At 33.4% G+C, this 23,171-nt stretch overlaps 1 protein-coding gene across 2 annotated transcripts; it reads left to right on the top strand.

Moving 5' to 3' along the window:
• The first annotated feature begins 1,400 nt into the window (after positions 1–1,400).
• On the top strand, positions 1,401–22,878 carry LOC148615162 (uncharacterized). Of its 2 annotated transcripts, none has more exons than XM_088589803.1 (3): positions 1,401–1,498; positions 22,397–22,516; positions 22,756–22,878. In XM_088589803.1, the coding sequence occupies exons 1-3, from the start codon at positions 1,462–1,464 to the stop codon at positions 22,851–22,853; spliced, it is 255 nt and encodes an 84-aa protein (XP_088445929.1). In that variant the 5' UTR covers positions 1,401–1,461; the 3' UTR covers positions 22,854–22,878. The 2 variants fall into 2 exon arrangements, with proteins under 2 accessions (XP_088445929.1, XP_088445930.1); XM_088589804.1 differs by lacking the exon at positions 1,401–1,498 and adding an exon at positions 21,949–22,107.
• Positions 22,879–23,171: the final 293 nt, after the last annotated feature.

Genomic DNA, 23,171 nt, shown 5'->3' on the forward strand with positions numbered 1-23,171 from the left:
TTGTCCACTGGTTGAAGACATTATAACGATACGCCATATCAGGTTCCACGAGAAGTTCTCTTTGCAGTCGATAGAACAAGCGTTTAAGTGATGAACGTACGCTATGTGATCATTTCGTACCGGGTTGTGGTAATGCTTATTTCCTGCGTCTAGGGTTTTGCTAAATATGATAGTATTTTTTAAAATAAAAATTGAAGATGTTTTATATAGGACATCGTGGCATTTTCATCCAAAAATTTGAGGCAATGCGTTGTTAAGTCTTTATATTTTATTTACTTTGAACGATTTTACCTACAGATAGATAGTGTCTGTATAAAGTTTGAAAACTCAATAAATTTTATATGTAGCTCGATTCATGTCAATCATATCGTAACTTACATGAATAAATAATGTTTTCGGCATAAACTTTAAATGAATTTTAGATGAAGGATTACAGAAATTGATCGTTGCGTGAAAACAATGTCATGCAAGGGATACAAAGAAACATTTGATGATATAACTCGAGAATCGTATCACATGTCAATTTTAACTGTTCCAGATTTCCTGCTTAGCATGGGTCGTTGATTATTTCGAAAAAAGACTCGGATATCAGTGGTGGATCCGAGATGAAACCTTTTATTAGAAAATTTTGTTGATTCCGCGCAAAATTTGGGTAAAAATGAACAAATAGTACCCCTTTACTAAAAATCAGCGAGTGGGTATTATTCAAGGATACGATCCCTATATTTCAGTGTAAATGGTGTAAGACTCTGTATGGGCGATAACAGATCGAGCAATTGAAACAAAAGAAAAACAAAAGAAAGAAAAAAACAAGTAATCTGTGAAAGTTATTCATGAAACGTGAATTCTAAGGGAATCTATAACAGACGGCGGGCAAAATATTCTGATTACAGAAAAGTTTTTAAGGCAGCATTTCTTGTTCTTAAACTTCTGTTACATTTTTGTTGTTTTTTAACACGTGGTTTTAGAACTCTTATTTTTAAAGCCAAATTTTGAAAACAACAAAACATATAAAGTAGTTTTGTGTAGGTTCTAAACCATATTGATTAAAGGGTTCTATTAGCAAAGTTCCACAAATTTCTCTTTTTTTGTTCCAAAACTAAAGAAAAAAAATATGCTTATCTTGTATATTGTACTTGTGTTCTGTCTCATATTACTTTTTACAATTATTGAAATTTGCGACTAACACAACATGACTGAATACTACTGCAAGCATCAATTCGCTGTGCGTTTTAGATGTGAGACATTCTCATATAACACAACAATCGTATGTTCCCCGTCTGTCTAATATCAGGAGAAGCGGTCGGGACAAATGTCCTTGTTTTGTCTTCTAATAGATTGCGTTCATAGTTGTAATGACAGGCCAAAATAGATACCATGCATGCTATCTGTTGACGAACTTATCTCTTACTTTATAACCAGTGAACAAATGTTAGATTTGTCAGTTTGATAACTACAATCATGAAACTTTTTGTTGTGTGCGCTTTAGCTTTAATTGGTAAGTGTCTGAGGTATTGTTAGTACTACGAAAACGGATAAAATGAGTTTATTTAGATTCTTAATCATGGAATATATTATCAATCTTGTACAGTTTTGGACAAGAAAAATAGTACTGATCAAGTTAAAGCCATCAGTGGCAATGGGAACAGATCACAGTGCTCAGCAACTCATGTTGACTTGAAGCGCTTTGCTTCGTAAAAGACTTTGGTTGTGGATGATTGTAGTTGTTTTATAAATTTGGATCGATGCTCCTAAATAATTACATGGAAATATATTTTTGTATTTTTTTTGACAGCTGTCGTTGCATCAGAGAGATGCGATAGGGTAGCGGATTGCTCAATTACATCTTGTTGAAATGGATACACTTTGATATGTGCCCATGGTCAATGCAAATGCGGTTCTAACATTGGTCTAGGCAAGTTCTTAGTTTTTTTTAGATATAAAGATAACAATAAAATATTACAAATTTCGCTGTTAATTATAAGAATTACACAATAGATTCAAGAAGTAAATGCATTAGACACCAAAAACAAATATCATATATCAGTGAGCTGTCCACTTTTTTTTAAAAGATTCTTGAATTATTGGCATAATGGATAATTAATTGTATCACGTAACTTTTTCAGAATGTTCTAATGACAACAAGTGCCACAGCCATTGCAGTAACCAGTATGGCCATGAAGGACACGGACACTGTATTGACGGACTTTGCAAATGCCATTTAACACAATATATATATTCTTCATATCTTATATCATCTTTTTATACAAGATGTGTATTACAACGCCTCGCTCGTATTGATAGTTCTAAATGGGGCCAGTATGTGCCATTATAATTCCCAAACTACACGAGGGTACATACGTAGCTTCCAATGCAGTGCTTATCACAAATACGATTGATAAATGATTACATGGAACAAAGGATCAATCACAAAGAGAAGTTGTGACTTCTTTTTCAGGAAAGCATTTTACTATTCCATAGTGAATTTCGTAGATTTACAGAAATGCCTATTTAAAGTTACATCTAATAGATGCAAAAAGATATTCCACGTACACGAAGCCTTGCTTCTATTTTTAAATATGATGACGCTATGTTTCTAAATAAATGTATATTGACGCTATGCTTCTAAATTCAGATACGGATATAAACCGTTCCGTTCCGTAAATAATTACTTCCAGCTAATCATGGCGGAAATTTACAACACTCAAGACCATATCAAAAATACATTACCTTAGTCTACACCCATATTTGGACCCTTGCTGTTTTTATTATTTATTAATGATGTCGTAGAAGATATTAATGCCCGTGTTAAACTGTTTGCAGATGGCACGAGCTTTTGTATAATAGTAGATAATCCCGCAATCGCTTCTGACATACTAAATAAGGATCTTGAAAAGATTCATAACTGGTCAAATAAGTAGTTGATTAAATGTAACCCGCAAAAGACGCAAACAATAATAATATTCTGTAAAACCGTTAAGCCAGTACATCCGCATATTTCTATGGATGGCCATAACATTCAAGAGGTTACTTTTCATAAAAACCTGGGCATTTATTTTTCAAAACCAGTCGAACCTCGTTATGTCGAAGTCGAAGGGACCATGCAAAAATGTTCGAGTTATCCGAGGTTCGAGTAATCCAAGGTCGAGAATAAACCGGAAATACTATTAGTTTGGTCCATGATTATTTCTGTATTTACATCATTTGTTATGCTTGTACATGTACATGTACTTCACTTTACACGGTACTTGCTTGTACATGTACATATACTTCACTTTACACGGTACTTCGTAATGTCATTCGTTTCATATCGGAAGATATTTTTTTTGTATGTTGTATATCATGGCACTGAATGTTTTAGTGAAATTTTCTTTTTATTTTTTCTATATCAAAAACGTCATGGTTCATAACATGCTGCTTTGTTCGATTCACAATCAGGAGTATTGTCAAACCATGTGCTCTACAATATTACGATAAAATTTCAGATTCAGTAGCGAAACGAATGTAGTCGTTGAAATGCCCTTACTATCGTCTGTTTGATGTTTCATTTAATAGTCAAATACCATTACAATTCATCTGTATTTTTTTTATTTTTTTTAATTTTTTTCAAAATATCAAAATATCCGATATCACTGTTAGTGTAAATTTCGACATGTTATTAATACAATTCGTTTCTTTTAACAACACGCGCAATTTTAAAGTAGTAAAATAAGCAAATCAAACCATAAAGAGTGTCAACAAATTAATTTTAAAAGCCACGCTAATTGTTGTTAAAACACACTTCGATCATGGTTTGTAATAAATCAATCAGTTTTCCGACTAATTAGTTGACTTCGAGATATCAGGGTTAATTAACATCGAAGTCCGATCGAGGGGGCTGATGGACTACTTCGAGTTATCCGAGGTTTCGATTCATCCGAGTTCGAGTCATCCGAGGTAAAATTGTATTGGAGTAAGGGGATATTTGCTGGGACTTTGTAATTAGTTCGAGTTATCCGAGATTTCGACTAATCCGAGTTCGATACATCGAGATTCGAGTGTAATGGTTTTTTGGCATGATCACATTGAATATATTGTTAAGAAAGCTTTTATGAGAGTTAATGTTTTGCGTAAGGTGCGTTTTGTCCTTGACAGGTATGTCTTGGAGAAAATGTACTTTTCTTATATCAGACCTATCCTTGAATATGGTGACGTCATGTGGCAAAAGCACACCCAATATCTAGTTAATAAACTAGACAGTGTTCAGTTAGAACCTATGCATCACGGGAGGGACAAAATTAACGTCATTAGAAAAAACTTTATCAAGATACGGGTTGGGAGACACTTATGTCCAGTAGGGACAAACATAGACTTATATATATTTTAATTTAATTTCTTTTATATGGCAAGCCAAAGTGGACAAAAATCAATATTTTGTAATATTAGAAAATTAATTTTTAATATTAGAAAAGATTTTTTAATATTAGAAATTCATTTTGTAATATTAAAAATTCATTTTCTAATATTACAAATTCCTGATTTAGTAATATTATAAAATATCACACATTTTGTAATATTACAAATTTAATTTGTAATACTAGAAAATGAATTTGTAACATTAGAAAATCAGTCACATTTTTTAATATTACAAAATGATTTTCTGATATTAAAAAATCGTAACTGAATAAGACAAACCCATTTTCTAATATTACAAAATCAATTTCTAATATTGAAAAAGTGTTTTGTGATATAAGAAGTCTAATTTATAATATTAGAAAATGAATTTTTAATATCAAAAAATCATTTTTTAATATTAGAAAATGCTCATTTTTGTCCACTTTGGCTTGCCATACTTTTAATTATCAATATTTATGTTGCATTACATAGTAGTACATGCACATAATGTTTCTTATTTCCTAAGCATGCTTGTTGTATGTTTAAATGTATAAATTGTCAGTATTGATAAGGAGGCGGATTAATAAAAGCTTAGTGCTTGTTTCCGAATCCTGTTTGATATTCATAAATAAAATATGTTTAAACTAAAAATACATGATCTTATCTAATATATAAATTCAATCAGTCAATACGTTATCAGGGGCTAGGCATGAAAAAAAGTGTAGGCACCGTTACGGCGAGGGTTCTGGGAGCCGCCTAAGGTCTCCAGCGGATCCAGGTGTTCAAAGGCGCCCGATGGAAAATGATTTTTAGCTGTTAAAACTGAAATATCTACTCTATAGACATGAATGATTTAACAAACATTAAGTCTTCATGCAAACCTAGCATGTGATATCAATTGTAAAAAAAAACTATTTAATGAATTCTCAAGAAAAGTAAAATAAAATCAAGTTCGGTTTGCAAACCTGTTGATGGCCACCGTGATTTGCAGCTGCCACTGTATTGCTCATATCCTGATCAGTGGCGGATCTAAGGCGATAGTTCCTGGGTTTTGTTCAGGAAAAATGTGAGCAAATACTAGTATTAGACTTCTGGTACTGTTCTGGAAATCCCTCTGGATTCGCCACTCTTGCTACGGTTAAAATTTAATTTCATGATGAAAATACATCTAATCTACCTGTTGGGAACTTGAAAAGATGGTCATCGTCCCACTTAACACCCAACGCCCGACAACATATTTTGCGGAGAAACTGATGTATATATAATTTAGAGAGCTATAGTTTCTGTTCGATTTTCAGTGCTTTATTATTTGAAACTAAAAAGTAGTTTTCAGACTGAACAGCTGCAATCTCAGTTATGTTGTCAGTTTGAGATGTCTCCCTCATCCGTTTGAACATGTGCCGGAATGTCCTCACTTTTCGCTTTGATTCAATCATGACTTCCGCCTGGTCGAAATGACAGTAGCACTTACTTGAGAGGTAAACAGTAAGTGTTTAATATCACGTGATGACGTGCCAGAAAATGAAATCAGAGGAAACGAGATTCGAGCGAAAATCAAAAGATAAGGACTAAATAGAGAAAACACACACACACAGAACATGAAATAACCAAAATACCACGTACAAAGAAACAGAATGAGCAACCAGGACTCCACTAACAACCGCAGGAGCATGGACCAGATGTACCGGTGGGGTAATCGTCTTGAGCTTTTCAAGAAACACTCGCCGAGTTGTTAATGAAATGTCAAAATTGCCAGGGTAGATGAAAAAGAAAAAGACAACCATGACATGTGAACAAATCGGTCCTCATAGTGCACTCAGATGGGTAAACAATAACGATCCACAAGCTTATGATTTAAAAGTGTTTATCACGGATTAACTTAATAATCTTTTGGCGTGAGGTAAATTATCTAACAATGGCAAACGCATATTGGTGCTAATTGCTAATCTTAAACATCAATTATTCTGCGGACAAATATAAGTGTTTGAAAGTAATTCTAGCTTAAGGTCAAATATGTTCTAAAGTCTTTGTGTTACAATTATTTCTATTGGTCAAACTATTACTTATTCCATATATCAATCATGTTTGTGATTCGAACATGATATTCTTTGTGATTTTTATGTTTAGTTATGTTATAGTTTGTTGAATTATTTGGACGTCATTAAAATATGTAAAACTCTCAGACAATGTTTTTGAGTATGGCTCTAACAAAATGACTATTTCCACCCCAAAAGAGAGACAAACCGAACGGTTATACAAAAATGCTGTCGATCAGAGGTTCTAGCAATTTTACAACTTATTCTCCGGTATATTTAGAAGATGATTTGGAAACGTTTTTTTTTTCTTTTTAACAAAGTATGGAGACTCTCTACTTGTATCTAGGTGTTCAATCTTTTTTTCAGAGTAACAACGATGTATAACATTTATGAGTCGTGATTCTATCAACTAAGTATGGACAAGGATTTTTTTTTTTTTTTTTTGGGGGGGGGGGGCGGGGGGGGGGGCAATTTTTTTTTAAGGTCAGAAATTTTATTTCCCGTCTGGTTCAAGTTAGATTATTCATTTTCATCATAACCTTGGCTAGTTTATTTATTTTCCATACTAATAAAAAAAGTCTATTTTTTTCATGGAAATTTAAATGTGCATATCCTGGTCAACAAATATGTGGTTTGGGTTCTATGTCAAAGCATGTGTTACTTTTTATGTTTATTATAAAAGAGATTATTCTCTATGATACAAGGCATAGGCTTTACTATATCCGACAGGTAGCATTCCTAGACCTGAAATATATCCCAAATTTAGCGGGAAATGTTGCGAGAGATTTTTTTATGGGACAGATTTGCATATCTATTTATATGAATGAAATATACAATTGTATTATTCAACTACACATTACCCTAGTGAATCATTTACGTATTGGATTCTACTTAATTGTATACCTGACTATTGCATATTTCTGTTAAATGTAAATAGCATTTTCAAGAACAAAATCACAACCAACAAGGTTGAAATAATGCCTCCCATTGGGAATGCAGACCACAACATTGTCTATACTGAATGTAACATAACATTGAAAAGAAACAAAACAAAAAAAAAAAAAAAACATGCAGTCATGTATATCAGTACAAAAAAAAGCAAACTGGTCAAAAATAAAAGAGGCCATGAACAAAATCACAACTGAGATCAGAGATCAATACCATAAGCAAACATCCAACGATCTCTGGTAAATGTTTACAGACACTTTGCTTAAATCTCTGATTTTGATTTGTTAATTTTTAGTCTGAGTTTAATTGTTGTCAATCCATCATAGTTTCTTTCTACTTGTTACCCTTTTATGTGGATCCCCAAAAACATCCCACAAAAAAGGATAACAAGTAGAAAGAAACTATCATGGATTGACAAAAAACTCAGACTAAAAATTAACAAATAAAAACGTCTATAAAGAAAAAGAAACAAGAGTGCAGAATATACAAAGAAGTATAAAATATGAAAAATCATCACAAGATATGAGAAAAGCCTACTGGTGCTATGTCCAAAAACTTAAATTTGATTTACCAGCATGCGAGCCTGATGAAAGCAAGAAAAAACATCAAAACAAAACAAAAAAAAACAAAACAAAAAACAAAAAAAACAAAAAACAAAACAAAAAACAAAAATGAAATACGACAACAACGGCATAGCATAACTACGAAATAATGGCACACTTACAGAAAATCCATCTGAAAAAAGCTATCTCATCCTCAACCGCCAATTCTCGACTGAAACTACTGATAAACCAATACCAGGCAAATCCACTCATCCACTAATGGAAAAAATCAACATCACGGAACAAGGTGTACTTAAACTTTTCAAACAAATAAATCCACATAAAGCCACTGGTCCCTATCTGATATGTGGACAGGTACTAAAAGAATTAAGTACAGATGTGGTAACTATCATTACATGCATTTTCCAAAAAAAAAACAAAAAACATTGACACCGATAGAATACCAATAAATTGGAAACATGCAAATGTTTGCCCAGTCTTCAAAAAAAAAAGGAGACTAACACAACGCAATTAACTATAGACCAATATCAATCACATGTATTCTCTACTGAGTCATAGAGCATATCATTGCAAGTAGCATAATAAAACACCTGGAGGGTAATAACATCTTGTATGACCTTCAGCATGGATTTCGCCATTTAAGATCCTGCGAAACCCAGTTAGTTTGATTTATTCCTGAGCTTGCTCAAAATAACATTAGCAACATTCAGACAGATGTAATTGTGATGGACATTTGAACGAAAAGAAGAAAAAAAATCATTCAAGTCATCATTTTGTGACGTAAGAGTTGAAACGTGTTTTGTATAATTTATAGTTCTAACAGTTCTAACATCGTTGGGAATTTTTCAGACCCTTCTATAAGTTTACGTTATGTTCCCTGTATCAATTTGATCCGTGTAGTGAATAGAGTCGTCACATTCTGAGACATTATATATATATGCTTATTTTACTAGTTTAAAAAGGCTCCAATAATTAATCCAGTTACTATCCAAATTCCATGGTAATAGCTGGACTTGAGAGTTCCGAATGGAAAGTCTAAACTAAAAAAACATCATTACTGTGAATACTCAATACTCAGTCAATTGTTTATCATCGATCTTGGGTATCCAAATGTAACATCCAGAATTATGGACGACATTAGGGCTAGGATTTCTACGCCGCAATATATGTGGATGTGAACCAGACATAGAAGCTTCTGCTTACAGAACCATGGTTAGACCCACATTTGAATATGCAGCCACAGATTGGGATCCCTAATAACAGTGTCACATACAGTCACTAGAGAATGGACAACGAAATACAGCAAAATTCGTCAAGGACAATCACTACGACAGAACTCCTGGATGTGTTACATCAATGCTACAATGGGAAACCTTGAAGAACGCCGACTAAGATCCATGCTAGTCATGATGTATTTCAACCATGACATGATATATATACCAGCTGCATCTACTTAACAACACTGAGGTGATGCCATGACTCAAGGAATCAGCAACTATAGACAATTGCACACCAACCAAAACACCTACAAATTCTCGTTCTTCCCAGAACCATCAGGGACTGGAACAGCCTTCCAGACAGTGCCAAACATGTCAGTACCTTCGAGATTTTCAAGGGGCAGCTAACCAACACCATAGCTGTCTATCTACAGCCATAGACAGCAAGCGGCCATGTTTTAACCTGTCTATTATTTGGTTTTAAAGTTGTAAATACGAGGTTTTTAAATGTGTCCCGGGTGCTACATTGTATTCACACACTAAATGAGAGCAGCAAAGTACCTCCGTGACCCTGAAATCCCGTGATCCAATCTGCACTGATCTATAAGCAGATAACTCCAAATTGCGGCGCTTTAAGTACCGCGCGATTTTTTTTTAGTCTCGTATGCCTCGGTTATTTCAAGTAAAATTGATGAAAAGAATGATTGATGTTTGTTTACATCTGTTTTTGGAGTGAATTCTTTGGACCAATGAGCGACGAGATCGAAATGAAATCTCTCTCTCGGAAAACGAGATTTCAATTGTCTTTATTATCCAATGAAAAAAGCTGTCAGAATCGCATTTAGCACGTCATAATTAAGATAGAAGGGTTTTCTCTGTAGATTGACCAATGATCGTTGACCATCAAAGGGGATTAATTACAAAGTCGGGATCACCGTTTGTTTGCACTTTTGAGACCACCTAAATGACGTGCAAGTTGCTATCAGTGACAAAATCAAGCGCTATCTCTCCGAAATTCTTGTTGATATGTACAATAAATGGTAAAATCGGGACAAGAACATGCTAGTTATGCTACCCTAACATATCTTGTGCATTATTTCTGATGGGATTAGCCATGAAATGGTTCAAGTCCTCACCCTTTTCCATGCGTATGAAAGAAACTTATCTCGGATTTTAGAACACACAATCTACGTTGAAACACTCATTTACACACACACACACACACACACACACAAACACACACGAATGTATCCCTAAAACTTAAACTGGGGTGCCCCATCCAAATCAGAATAGTTTGTCTACCCCGGACTTGACCTTTTATGAGCAACTCGGCGGGTGTTTCTAGAAAAGCAGAGGACGCTTACCCTACCGATAAACCTGGTCCATGCTCCCAGTTTTTAGTGGAGTCCGAGTTTCTCATTTGCTTTTGTTACTATGTATGTATTATTTTAGTTACTTGATGTTCTTTGTTGTGTACTCTCGGTTTTCCATGTTTGGTCTTTGTCCCTGGGTTGCTTTCTTTTGATTTCCGCTAGAACTTTGGTTCTCTTGATTAGTATTTAAGTGTTTTTATTCTTTCTGTTTACATACATCAATGAGTTTGAAATATACTATAAAATCCTTTCATACATTATATTTAATGAACAAATAATGAATTATTAAAAATGTAAGTGTAGATATCTTTGAAAAAAAAATACAACCATTATAATTCACTTTCACCAATGATCTATAAAAAAATACAACCATTATTATTCTCTTTCACCAGTGATTTTGATAATATAGAAATGAAATTCTATAAAAATACTGATTTCACTCATCAGAGCTTTGGAAAACAGTTTTCTGCATGATCTTCAATCATGTACAGGAAAACATAAATAAAAAACATATTTCAGCCTTTCAAAAAAAACCCCAAAACTTTACATATATTCTTGCTTTTATAATGCTTAATTTTTGCAACATATTGACTGGTACAGTGTTTACATCTAGTGAGCAATTGATATTTCACTTAATTTTTTATTGAATGCATCATAAATATATTAGTGTCATTTTTATTCATAATTTCAAAAGAGTTAGGAATTAAAATATAAATATTTGGAATTGCAGAATCACAGGTATAGTCAAGTATTTTTTCACCCATATACCTGTATTTTATTCTTATCTGTACATTTATTAAAATCTGGTATCAGTTTCAAAATGTTAATGATACATTATAAAATGCCCCCATTTTAATAAAAATATTACAAATAGTATTTTGTCAAATATATGAGTGAGTTTATGGTATTAAATTGGTGTTAATTCTCAAAGGTAAATTTGACCACATGTAATTGCAATCTAAAAAAAAATTTTAAAAAAAAGAGTCTAAAGTGAACAAATGTACATGCAATGTCCTAAAATGCATTATACATGCGTCTTATCGAGGCAAAGCACATATCAAAATATTTGTTAATAATATTCTATTTCGAACTATCTGATGACTTCTCCATCGGACTGTTTGATCACGTGGTGACAGTCGAACAGTCGCCAGCCATCCCATGCGTATTAAATTCTCGCATGACCTTAGGAGAAACGTAACTGAATCTACAGGTGACGCCATTCGGGAAACAGTTTTACTAATTTTTAAAAGGTGGGTAACTTCACAAAGCACCCCTTAATCTAGACATCATTCTTTCTTCATAGATCCTGAATTGCGAAAAAAAGGTTTGATTATCTTCAGATTTTCTTTGCATCTCTGACCCCATGGAGTAACTTTGCGTCACCCTTCACCAGGTGAGCATCATGCCAAATTTTTATACACTCCTTGAGACGTTTAGGTTTTCCGTACGCTTGATACCTAAACGCACGGTAAACGATCACTGAACGCCCACTAAACGCAAATAATGAACGAACGATGAATATCGTGCGTTTTTAGAGAAAGCTGCGGTCGTGTTTTTAAACGCACGATAAACGCACGCTGGGTTAAAAACACAATAAACGAACGCTCTTAATATGTAATCTGTAATCTGTACTTGATACTTCAGAAGAGAAAAATATGTGCAATTTCTTTTTTTTTCAAATATCGTCTAAAGAGAACATCAACTTAAAATCATATGCTACAATTTGAAGTATATGTATCTGTTTAGTCATTTCATATTCTAATATCAGATTTAGTTTATAAAATATTGTCAAAGTTGAAAACTTTTTGAATTATTAATAATTGTAGTCGTCTTTGTACTGTGATGAGTAGTTGCTGAGAAAAGTGCGACAAAAATTTGAAATAGCAAATTAAGATAAAAATCAAAGTGTTGAGGCACTGAGTCAAGGGAGATCTAATAAATATTCATGTAACCAAATTGCAAGCTAAAAAAAAACGATAAAAAACTTAGTCATTTTAAAGAGAACCATCTGTTTAAATGAAATGCATATCAATACTGCTTCTTTATTAATGCATTTATGGATCTTCTTTTCTTTCATTGTTTTTGGCATTTCTGGCTGTGTACGTTTATGTCCTCAAATTTCTTAACACTTTACACCTAAACCAGCATTTCTTAAAAAATATTATCTCCACTGTGAATTACTGGCTATCAATATTATATGGATTTTCAAAGTAAGAAAAATCACACTTTGAAATTTCAGGTTGGAGATGCATGAAGTAGAAATGAATCCTGTGGTTTAGGGGGGATAGGTTGACCAAGGACCTAATCTAAAGGAAGAAATGAGCAAAAAACTTCTCCATGTTTGTGCTGTCTTTGACAGTGATTTGTAATAGATTAAATGAACAAATATGTCAATATTGTTAGTTTTCAAACAGAATTTACTAAAGCTAGTCCTTGTCATTGTTGTCTAGATTAGGCCATGAGTTGAAAATGTCAAAACTATACACTTTTTTACAACAAATAATTAACTTTCTGTAGGAATTTTTCAATTCAAACAAGGATACAAACTCTTGTTATCAAAACTACTATGCATTTAAAAATCTTTAAACTAAAAAAAAACTTTGGTTGTACCTCATGTATTTTAGCAATTCAAGATTCCAATCAAGATGGAAAGTCAAGGATAAAGAGATGTAGTGAATACAGGAAAGATTTTGTCTTCCTTTATAACAAATGCACTTTGAATATAAATCCATCTTTTCTACTTTCCAAAACAAAAAGGTTACTAGTGAACCCATAACCCATGAATACGACTTTTTATGATAAATCATTACTGCGCTTAAGCAGAGTGTTTTATACATGTCTGCCTTCAATAATGTATGCGCATTTCTTTCATTTTTTTCTGCATGATTGTTTCTCCGATATGTATTATGTTAAAATAAAAGTAACTCTTATGTTTTGCCAACAAATAAGTGCTATGAAATCAGACTTCATATTTATAGTTTTTATTGAGAGATGTTGACATGTACCAGCACTTGAGAATCATAAACTTTGTTTCATGCTTAAATAGTGTCCCGTCAAAAAACTAGTTCATTTTGCTTTTGCTTTCTTCTCGCTACATCTAGTGAAACTTTAAAAGGAATTACCACTGAAACGATGATAACAGTGCCTTAGATAATTGCAAAATGTTACAATATGTAAATGCATGAAAATATACATGTATTTTAGCCACATCATATGGAAGTACAAACACCTCCTCTTGATGAGAAATATTCTTACTTGTACATATAATTGTGTGCAAAATCAGGCAAAAATAGAGGTTGGGTGGTTATCATTGTCCCAGGTTTTTACTGGTTTTTAAGCCACCTACTCAGTACTGGTTGATTGAAATTTTGCAAACTGTAGCATTATAATTTCTGTCCTACATTATAAAAAGTTCATACAATAAATATATGTTATATTTTAGTGTTCTGAAATGTTATTCTTAAAATATCTCTATCAGCTGTCTTAATTAAAAAAAAAATAAACACTTCTTTCTCTAAAATAATTCAAATTTATCTTAAATAAAACATAGCAAACTTTACAAAAATGTAGTACATTGTACTTCATGAGCACATCTTTGTTTCAATAACTGTTTATAACAGGTAACATAAGTAAGAGTAGAATAGGTTACTTTTCACCTGACTGACAGGTGGTCATTGTTAAAACAACATCCCCTCATAACCAGGAAGATCATTAAAGTGGTTTGAAGTGGTGAGTTTAAAACAATAAATTCAAGTCATTTCATGTACTAGACAAAATTTCTAAATACAGAAACAGGAAAGTTTACTAATGATATTGCTTTAGGGCTGCTCCCATGTATGGTTTCTAGTTACCTGATGACTTATAATGATGTCTGGACCCCCCATTTCAAAATATCTGGATCCATCCCTGTATGTTGATTTATTTATGAGCAATTAATGTCACACTGTAAAGTAAATAACAAATTTGATACATGTATTATTATATTACAAATATCATAATTTCGTGTATGAAATCTGTAATTAATACTGTACTGCATATGCCAGTAACCATAATTAGAGTACATGCACATGTATTTTTAAATTTTCAGTATAAATTTCCTGTTCACAGACATACAAATATAAACTGCAAATTTTGCTAAGACATATGACAACTGTTCTACACTAGCAATCTTTACAGTAGACAAATCACCAGTTCTGAAAATTTTAAATCATTGTGTACATTGGAAGTATATGAACAAACTTATGTATACCTTCACTTACATGTACCTAATACATTGTACATGTATGAATTTCCTTGAAAATCAGCTCTTAGGAAAGGTCTACTTTTGGGTGCCTTGATATCCATCATATTTTCAATCCACTTTCATGGACATAGAATGTCTAACCTAATTGATTGTATCCTTCATGTGTCATGAAAATCCTGTATCTAACTTAAAGATCTGCATTCTAAATGTATATCTTGACAATGCACTAAAAAAGAACCATATTGATAATCAATTATGACTTACATGTATATGGATATAATACACATGTACATTCCATACTGAATATTACATGCCAAAATCTGTATCACATGTGGTATCAACACAAGACTCCTATGTCAACCCACTTAGGGCTATTGGTCGCGGGATGATATAGGTCAAGGATTGATGCCGCATCAGATACAGATTTTGGCATGTCATGTTCATCAAAACATACATTTTAATTATACATGTACTTAAAGTGTGTTTTGTGGAGGGTGTGATATAAGGTATGCAATATAGGTCTAGAGATGTGATAAAGGGTAGGCAATATAGGTCTAGGGGTGTGATATATTGCATGCCATATAGGTCTAGGGGTGTGATATATGGTATCCCATATACCCGGTAGGTCTAAGGGTGTGATATATGGTATGCCATATACCCGGTAGATCTAAGGGTGTGGTATGTGGTATGCCATATAGGTCAACGGGTGTGATATATGGTGTGCCATATAGGTCTAGGGGTGTGATATATGGTGTGCCATATAGGTCTAGGGGTGTGGTATAGGGTATGCCATATCTATGTAGGTCTAGGGGCGTGATATGCAGTACATGATGTGCATATTATGTATGACTAACGGTGTGATATAGTCCAGCCGTGTGATATAGGTCATGCGATATATATGTACATGTAGGTCTAGGGGTGTGATATACATTTGTACAGTATGTAATATAGGTCTAGGTGTACACGAAATAGGTCTAGGCTTGTGATTTAGGGTATGCAATATAAGTCTAGGGGTGTGATATAGGATATGCAATATAGGTCTAGGCCTAGGGGTGTATATAGGGTATTTAAATCACAGGTCAGCCACAATGATAATGATTGAAAATTTGAAAATGGGGCAATTTTTAATACAGTATAAATGTAATCAAATCGTTTTTAACGTATTTAGGAAAATTTTCAGCAGTAATGTCATAAGCCGGGACTCTTTATGCTCTACATATGCTGCATATAAATACCTAATTTTTACTAGATATCCCTCTTTTTGATAGATCAAGATCAACTACTGAATGTGATAAATATGCCACATGGCTTCATTTCATCCTAATCTAATTCAGATTAGATTTTAATTGCTCCCCCTTTTTCCTTTGTCGCATGACTTCATTTGACATAGAAAAAAAGGGGAGCAATTAAGATCTAATTTTAATTACATTGCCTTTCATTCTTACGTTTGAGACAGACATTGTTTATGTTTCTGGTTTCGAAATCATATTAATTTAACAATTCCATGATTGAAATGTTTATTTTCTAGTTTAAATACTTCATATTGTTTGCTACATGTACATGGCAGATCCACACACTGAAAAAGAGGGATGCCAGCTTGGGTTCCTCAGAAAAAGGGGGTGCTAGGAAATTATTTGCCATTTTTGTCAATTTTACACATGAAAATTATAATTTTCCCATATAAAGAAGGAATGCCACCCCCCTGCATCCTCAATGTAATCATAATCATTAAAACTATACTTACGTTTTTTGTACATCACAAAAAACGTACATTGCAACTCCGAAAATCCATTATTAGAAGCTCCCTACATTCGCAATAGATTTTTACAGTCATGATAGTAGTCTATATTTAACTCCTTGGTAAGATTGACAAACAATTGACACTTTCAAACCTACAGGACGCATCTTGTAATGGTAGACATTGACAATATACTGACAACTCAAAGAGTGTACATTGCAGGTAAAAAAAAGCCGTTATTAAAAACTTCCGACATCTTCTTGTGAATGTTTGACCGGGTTGCTCGAATAACCAAAAACCTCGGTGTTAACCGAAAACCAGATTGAAAATCCGAAAACCTCAATAAAACAAGTTTTTGGGTGGTATAATTGCTCAGTGTGTTATTTAAAAACACTTGCAAATACGTTTTTTTTTTCAATTAGTATTCCATCACTTTCTAGATACCTAACGAAAGTCTGTAATAATCAATATGGCGTCAGTACTTTGAAATTAGTCACTTGTCCTTCCGACGCCATATTATTTTTAGCTCACCTGTGGGATGGCCACGTGAGCTTATGCCATCACTTGGCGTCCGTCGTCGTCGTCGTCGTCGTCGTCGTGGACTAATTTAAAAAAAATCTTCTCTGAAACTACAGGACTGACAGGTTTTAAACTTTGCATGATTGTTCCTTAGGGTGTTCTCCACAAAATAACCGTTGGGATTTTTTATTCATGAAAAACATGGCCGCTTTTACTGAAAAATAGAACAAAGGAGGCAGATTGCAGTTTTTTTTTCGTAAATAACTCAAAAACCGTTGCCTTTAGCAAATTTCTGGGACAATATAATATTGTAATATTGTTCAGCATCATGAGACAGACCTATGCTAAAATTTTCAAAACGATTGGTCAACTGATGTAGGAGTTACGGCCCCTGAAACAGTTTTTTTTTGTGCATTTTTCGCATTTGGAACTTTGAAAATCTTTTTCTCAAAATCCATTACACAGAATTCAATGAAAGTTGGCATTTATGTTTCTTAGAGTATCCCACACAAAATGTACGTTGGGATTGTTTATTCATGAAAAAAACATTGCCGTCGTTACTAAAAATAGAACATAGGGGTCAGATGGCAGTTTTTTTTTTTGCAAATAACTCAAAAACCGTTGCCTTTAGCAAATTTCTGGCATAGGGTAAAATTGTTAAGCGTCATGAGAATAACATATGCCGAAATTTTCAAAACAATTCATTGACTAATGTAGGAGTTACGACCCCTGAAACAGTTTTTGTTTGTTGTTTTTTTTCACATGTACAACTTCGAAAATCTTCTCTAAAACCATTTAAGATCATTGAATGAAAATAAGCATAATAGTTCTTTAGTGTATTACGCTCAAAATGACTGTTATGATTTTTAATTCGTGAATAGATATGGATGCCTATACTAAAATAGAACTTAGGGGTCATAAGACAGGTTTTTGAAAAAAATATTCAAAAATTGTTGCCTTTAGCAAAATTCTGGTTCAGGTCATGAAAATGCTATAAATAAGTTTAGTTGATTTTAACTTAGCCTGTCTCATTCCTCAAGTTTTTTAAATAAGCAAATGGTTTTAACCAGGTGAGCGATTCAGGCTCTCGTGAGCCTCTAGTCGGTTATTGGAGGTACCGTGTTTGACCTGCGTCAGGTCAATTAGAAAAAATAGTCCTGCTCGTTAAGACAAAATTCAAATAGATTAAGATAAGCACATACTCATAGAAATATTGCAATTCAACAAATATTACAACAGCTTTGATGTCATAATAATTCCATCTCTTACGAAAAATAAAGTATTACATATTGATCGGCGGCGGAGCGATATACTAACGTAAATTTGGAAGGTGGAAAAGTGGGAGGGTAAAGAGAACAGACCGCGGAATATTTAGGCAGTTCCACGTGGCAATATCCACTTCCGGTTGAATCACACTTGCCGACGAACTCTAAGTCAAGTTCAGGCTATAAATAGCCTTCCTTGACAAAAGTTAGCTAAGTCCTCGGTAAACAGAAAGTTGTTGTAGAAATTTTCGAAAATAAATCACACTACGTGGTATAACTTCAGGAAGAATATGTTAAAATTTCAAGTAGTTGTAATGAGTAGTTGCTGAGAAAAGTGTTACGAAAATATAATGTCAAACAGATATAAAGTCTTCGGTAAACAAGAAATTGTTGTCGATTTTTTCGAAAATGAATACCTATATCTATGGGTAGAATAACTTAAAATTTCAAGCCGCTGTGTTGAGTAGCAGCTAAAAAAACTGTGATGGAAATTAGTGATACGGAAACACGGAAACACAGACAAAGGTAAAACTGTATACCCCTCTCCTTCAGAAATTATTTTTCATATTTTAATATTATACGTTTATTTTTTATACATCGTAATTTGAAATGTGAACAGAGCAAACTAAGATGGTCTTCATTGACTCAGTACTTCAGTACTTTGAGTTAGAGTGCTAATGATGAGGAAAAATTTAATCAATTTAAATTGTTTGAAATGAAATGCACTGCTAAACTTTCCCGTCATTTTTATTTCCTAATTTACCAGTAAGAAATATTCTTTTTTAGCATCACTAAAACAAAACACGTAAACACTAAAACTGTTGGGAAAGTAATGGAAAGGGTTGTTTATAAGTATATTTACAACCACCTTCATTCAAACAATTTAATATACAAGTTTCAATCGGGATTTCTTCCAGAACGATCCATAGTTCATTACTTAATTGAAATATATAACAATATACTCAATTCATTGGAAATATTATGTTTTGTATTTTGCGATTTCTCAAAAGCCTTTGATAAAGTATGGCATCGGGGGTTATTGCAGAAAATGAAATCATATGGCATAAAAGGTAAACTTTTGGATTGGTTTCATAGCTATCGTAAAGATGGGAAACAACAAGTAGTCATAAAGACTTCTTCGTCAGATCTTTGCAATACGTCGGCCGGCAGTATAGGCCCCTTTTATTTATAATTTATATAAATGACATAGCAGATAGTCTATTTTCCCTTTGTAGGATTTTTGCTGATGATGCATCTTTCGGCTACTCGGGCAACAACGTAACAGAAATAAAAAGTGTTATTGATCTTTTATCGTTGACAAATGGTCAAAAACGTGGTTAATGGACTTTAACCTAAATAAAACAGAAATTATGATGTTTTCAAAAGTCGATCTTCCAACTATAAATTTTAGTCTGAACGGAAAAGACATTCCGCTTAACAAAACTCATAAACATTTGGGAGTTACTTTTAGTGACGACGCAAAATGGAATGATCACATAGAAAATCTAACTACCTAGATTAGAGAGCATCTTTGTATTCTTCGAAAATTAAAATTTAAACTTTCTCGGAATCACTTAGAAAAACTATTCACACTGTATATCCGACCATTATTTGAATATGCCTCAGAAGTCTGGGATAATTGTGGGATAGTAAACACTCAAAAGCTAGAGCCTTTACAACTCGAAGCTGCTAGAATAATAACTGGCTTACCGATATTCACCAAATCGGAGCAAGTATATCGAGAAATTGGATGGGAAAAACTAGAAGATCGAAGAAAACGTAAGAAATTAAATTTATTTCATAAAATATATACTAAAATGGCTCCGGATTATTTACAAGATCTAATGCCACCGAAGATTCAATCTACTACAGTATATCCGCTTCGGAATAGTGAAGATATTATTGTTCCCTTTTGTAGGCTGTCGATGACTCGTGAATCCTTTTTTCCATCAACAACAGTTGAATGGAATAAACTAGATAGAACATTAAGGGAGATTCAGGCACCCAAACAATTCAAATCGTGTTTACTTAACACCAGTGATAAATTAACTGTTTCCAAACATTTCTGCTACGGCCCAAGAAATTTAAATATATTGATAACTCAACTTCGTAATTCTTCATCCTTTTTAAACTTTGATTTGTATAGAGTCAATATTATACAAAGTCCATCGTATCATTGTGGTCATACGTACGAGACTGCTCACCATTACTTTTTTGTATGCCCTCTTTATAGCAATGCAAGAACCAAACTAATAAGCGATCTACAGTGTGTTCTTGAATTTTACAATATAGACCAACATCTACTCATGGGTCTTGCAGAAAATCTATCAGAAAAACAATATCAGGTTGTGTTGGACTGTGTATGTTCCTTCGTTAAATGCACGAAAGATTCCTTAATGCTTGAGGTGAATTAGTACACATCACATCACATCACATCACATCACCTAATGTTATGTCTCGTCTTAACTTTGTAAAACATAAATAACACTATTGAATTTGTATGTCTATACTTTATTGTAATTATTATCATTTTAGGAGAAGATTTCATAAGTATGTTATTTTACTTGTATGTGAACCATTTTGTTTATTACAAATAAAATATGTTTAAACTAAACAGAAAAGGGTCAAGGATAAAAATTGTAATAAGTCCCCATGTAAACGCATACATACCGAAAACGCACATGTATACCGAGTCAAAGAGATTAAATACAACTGCTGATCCACATAATTGGGGAGTGCAATCAGGGAGACTGCTTAATAACGTCCCCGGTGCTACCGAGCATCAACTCCTATAAACATAACAATTTTCTTCGTTGCAGTCCCTTTCACTTTCCAACTCCCCGAGCTAGAAGGAAAAACCTTTCGATGAAAAAAATATACTAGTAAACTCCGAAATTGTACGTTTTAATGTTTTCTTCGTTGCAGTTTCTTTTAGTATTGTTATCCTTTCAAGGTACACATTGTAAGGTTACGTTTATGTTACGGTTGCATCAGATTGTTAGGAAATTTCATGTGGCAAACTTTCGAACATGCAGATCAGATTCTCAAAAACGTCAAACAAATTTGCATCTGTGAGATATTTTTGGTCGTACCATGCATTTGTCTGGTAGGTAAGGGTTACATTATGGCAAACAAACAATCTTTAAAATATGAATTTCATAGATGCTTCTCCTGAGTATATATTGTTCAGTCCCCATGTTGATTTTCACAAGACCTTAAGAGGCAGTCTTTATAAAAATCCTACAGAATGTGATTTATATATGAGGTGGGGAATTAGTCCAAGTTACCATTATTTAAGGAGATTTTCAATTATTTATGGACCTCAATTATTTCTGGACACATTTCGATTTCAGGACTTCCATAAATATTCGAGGAGCTCCTTAAGTATTCATGGACTTCCACAGTTTGATTTTAGGACCTTCCAAATTATTTCAGGACCTCAATAAATATTTGTCTTATTTTTAAGCTCCTGAAATCGAATTGTGGAAGTCCAGAAATAATTGAGAAGGTCCATTTAAGAACTACTGCAAGCATCCATTCGTTGTGCGTTTTAGATGACATGTGAGACATTGACGTATAACACAACAATGGTATGTTCCCCGTCCGTCTGATATCAGGCGAAGCGGAATAAATGTAACATTGTGACAGATGTCCTTGTTTTGTCTTCAGATAGATTGCGTTTATTGTCGTGATGACAGGCCAAAATAGATACCATGCTATCTGTTGACGAACTTATCTCTTACGTTTATAACCAGTGAACAAATGTTAGATTTGTCAGTTTGATAACTACAATTATGAAACTTTTTGTTGTGTGCGCTTTAGCTTTAATTGGTAAGTGTCTGAGGTATTGTTAGTACTACGAAAACGGATAAAATGAGTTTATTTAGATTCTTAATCATGGATTATATTATCAATCTTGTACAGTTTTGAACAAGAAAAATAGTGCTGATCAAGTTAAAGCCATCAGTGGTAATGGGAACAGATCACAGCGCTCAGTAACTCATGTTGACTTGGAGCTCTTTACTTCGTATAAGACCTTTGGTGTGGTTGATTGTAGTCGTTTTATAAATTTGGATCGAGGCTCCTAAATATTTCATATATTTTTGTATTTTTTTTACAGCTGTCGTTGCATCTGAGACATGCAACATGGTGGCGGATTGTTCAATTACATCTTGTGGAAATGGATACACTTTGATATGTGCCCATGGTGAATGCACATGCGCTTCTAACACCGGTCAAGGCAAGTTCTTTTTCTTTTTTCGATACAAAAAATAACAATAAAATATTACAAATTTCGCTGTTAATTATAAGAATTACACGATAGATTCAACAAGTAAATGTATTGGACACCAAAAACAAATATCATTAATCAGTGAGCTGTCTCCTTGTTTTTTGTTTTTTTTTTTATTTTTGAATTTTTTTTTTAAGATTCTTGTCTTAGCATAATGGATTATGAATTGTATCATGTGACTTTTTCAGCATGCTCTAATGACCACGAGTGCCACAACCATTGTAGTGACCACCATGGCCATGGAAAACACGGACACTGTGTTGACGGACATTGCACATGCCATTAAACACAATATATATATATATTCTTCATATCTTATATTATCCTTTTTATCCAAGATGTGAATTACAACACCTCGCTCGAATTGATATTTCTAAATGGGGCCAGTATGTGCCATTATAATTCCCAAACTACATGAGGTTACATAGGTAGCTTCCAATGCAGTTCTTATCACAGATACGATTGGTAAATGATTACATGGAACAAAGGATCAATCACAAAGAGAAGTTGTGACTTCTTTTTCAGGAAAGCATTCTACTGTTCTTTAGTGAATTTCGTAGCTTTAGAGAAATGTCAATTTAAAGTTACATCTAAGATATTTTCA

The sequence above is a fragment of the Perna viridis genome, chromosome 6 (genome assembly GCF_037379345.1).
Source record: "Perna viridis isolate PV_CMFRI_1.1 ecotype Kerala chromosome 6, ASM3737934v1, whole genome shotgun sequence".
Classification (NCBI taxonomy): Eukaryota; Metazoa; Mollusca; class Bivalvia; order Mytilida; family Mytilidae; genus Perna; species Perna viridis.

Excerpts from the sequence above, each read along its gene's own strand:
- LOC148615162 (XM_088589803.1), top strand. The coding sequence starts at position 1,462 with ATGAAACTTTTTGTTGTGTGCGCTTTAGCTTTAATTG. Across the intron at positions 1,499-22,396 it reads GTGCGCTTTAGCTTTAATTG|CTGTCGTTGCATCTGAGACA; the intron begins GTAAGTGTCTGA and ends TTTTTTTTACAG. Across the intron at positions 22,517-22,755 it reads CGCTTCTAACACCGGTCAAG|CATGCTCTAATGACCACGAG; the intron begins GCAAGTTCTTTT and ends TGACTTTTTCAG.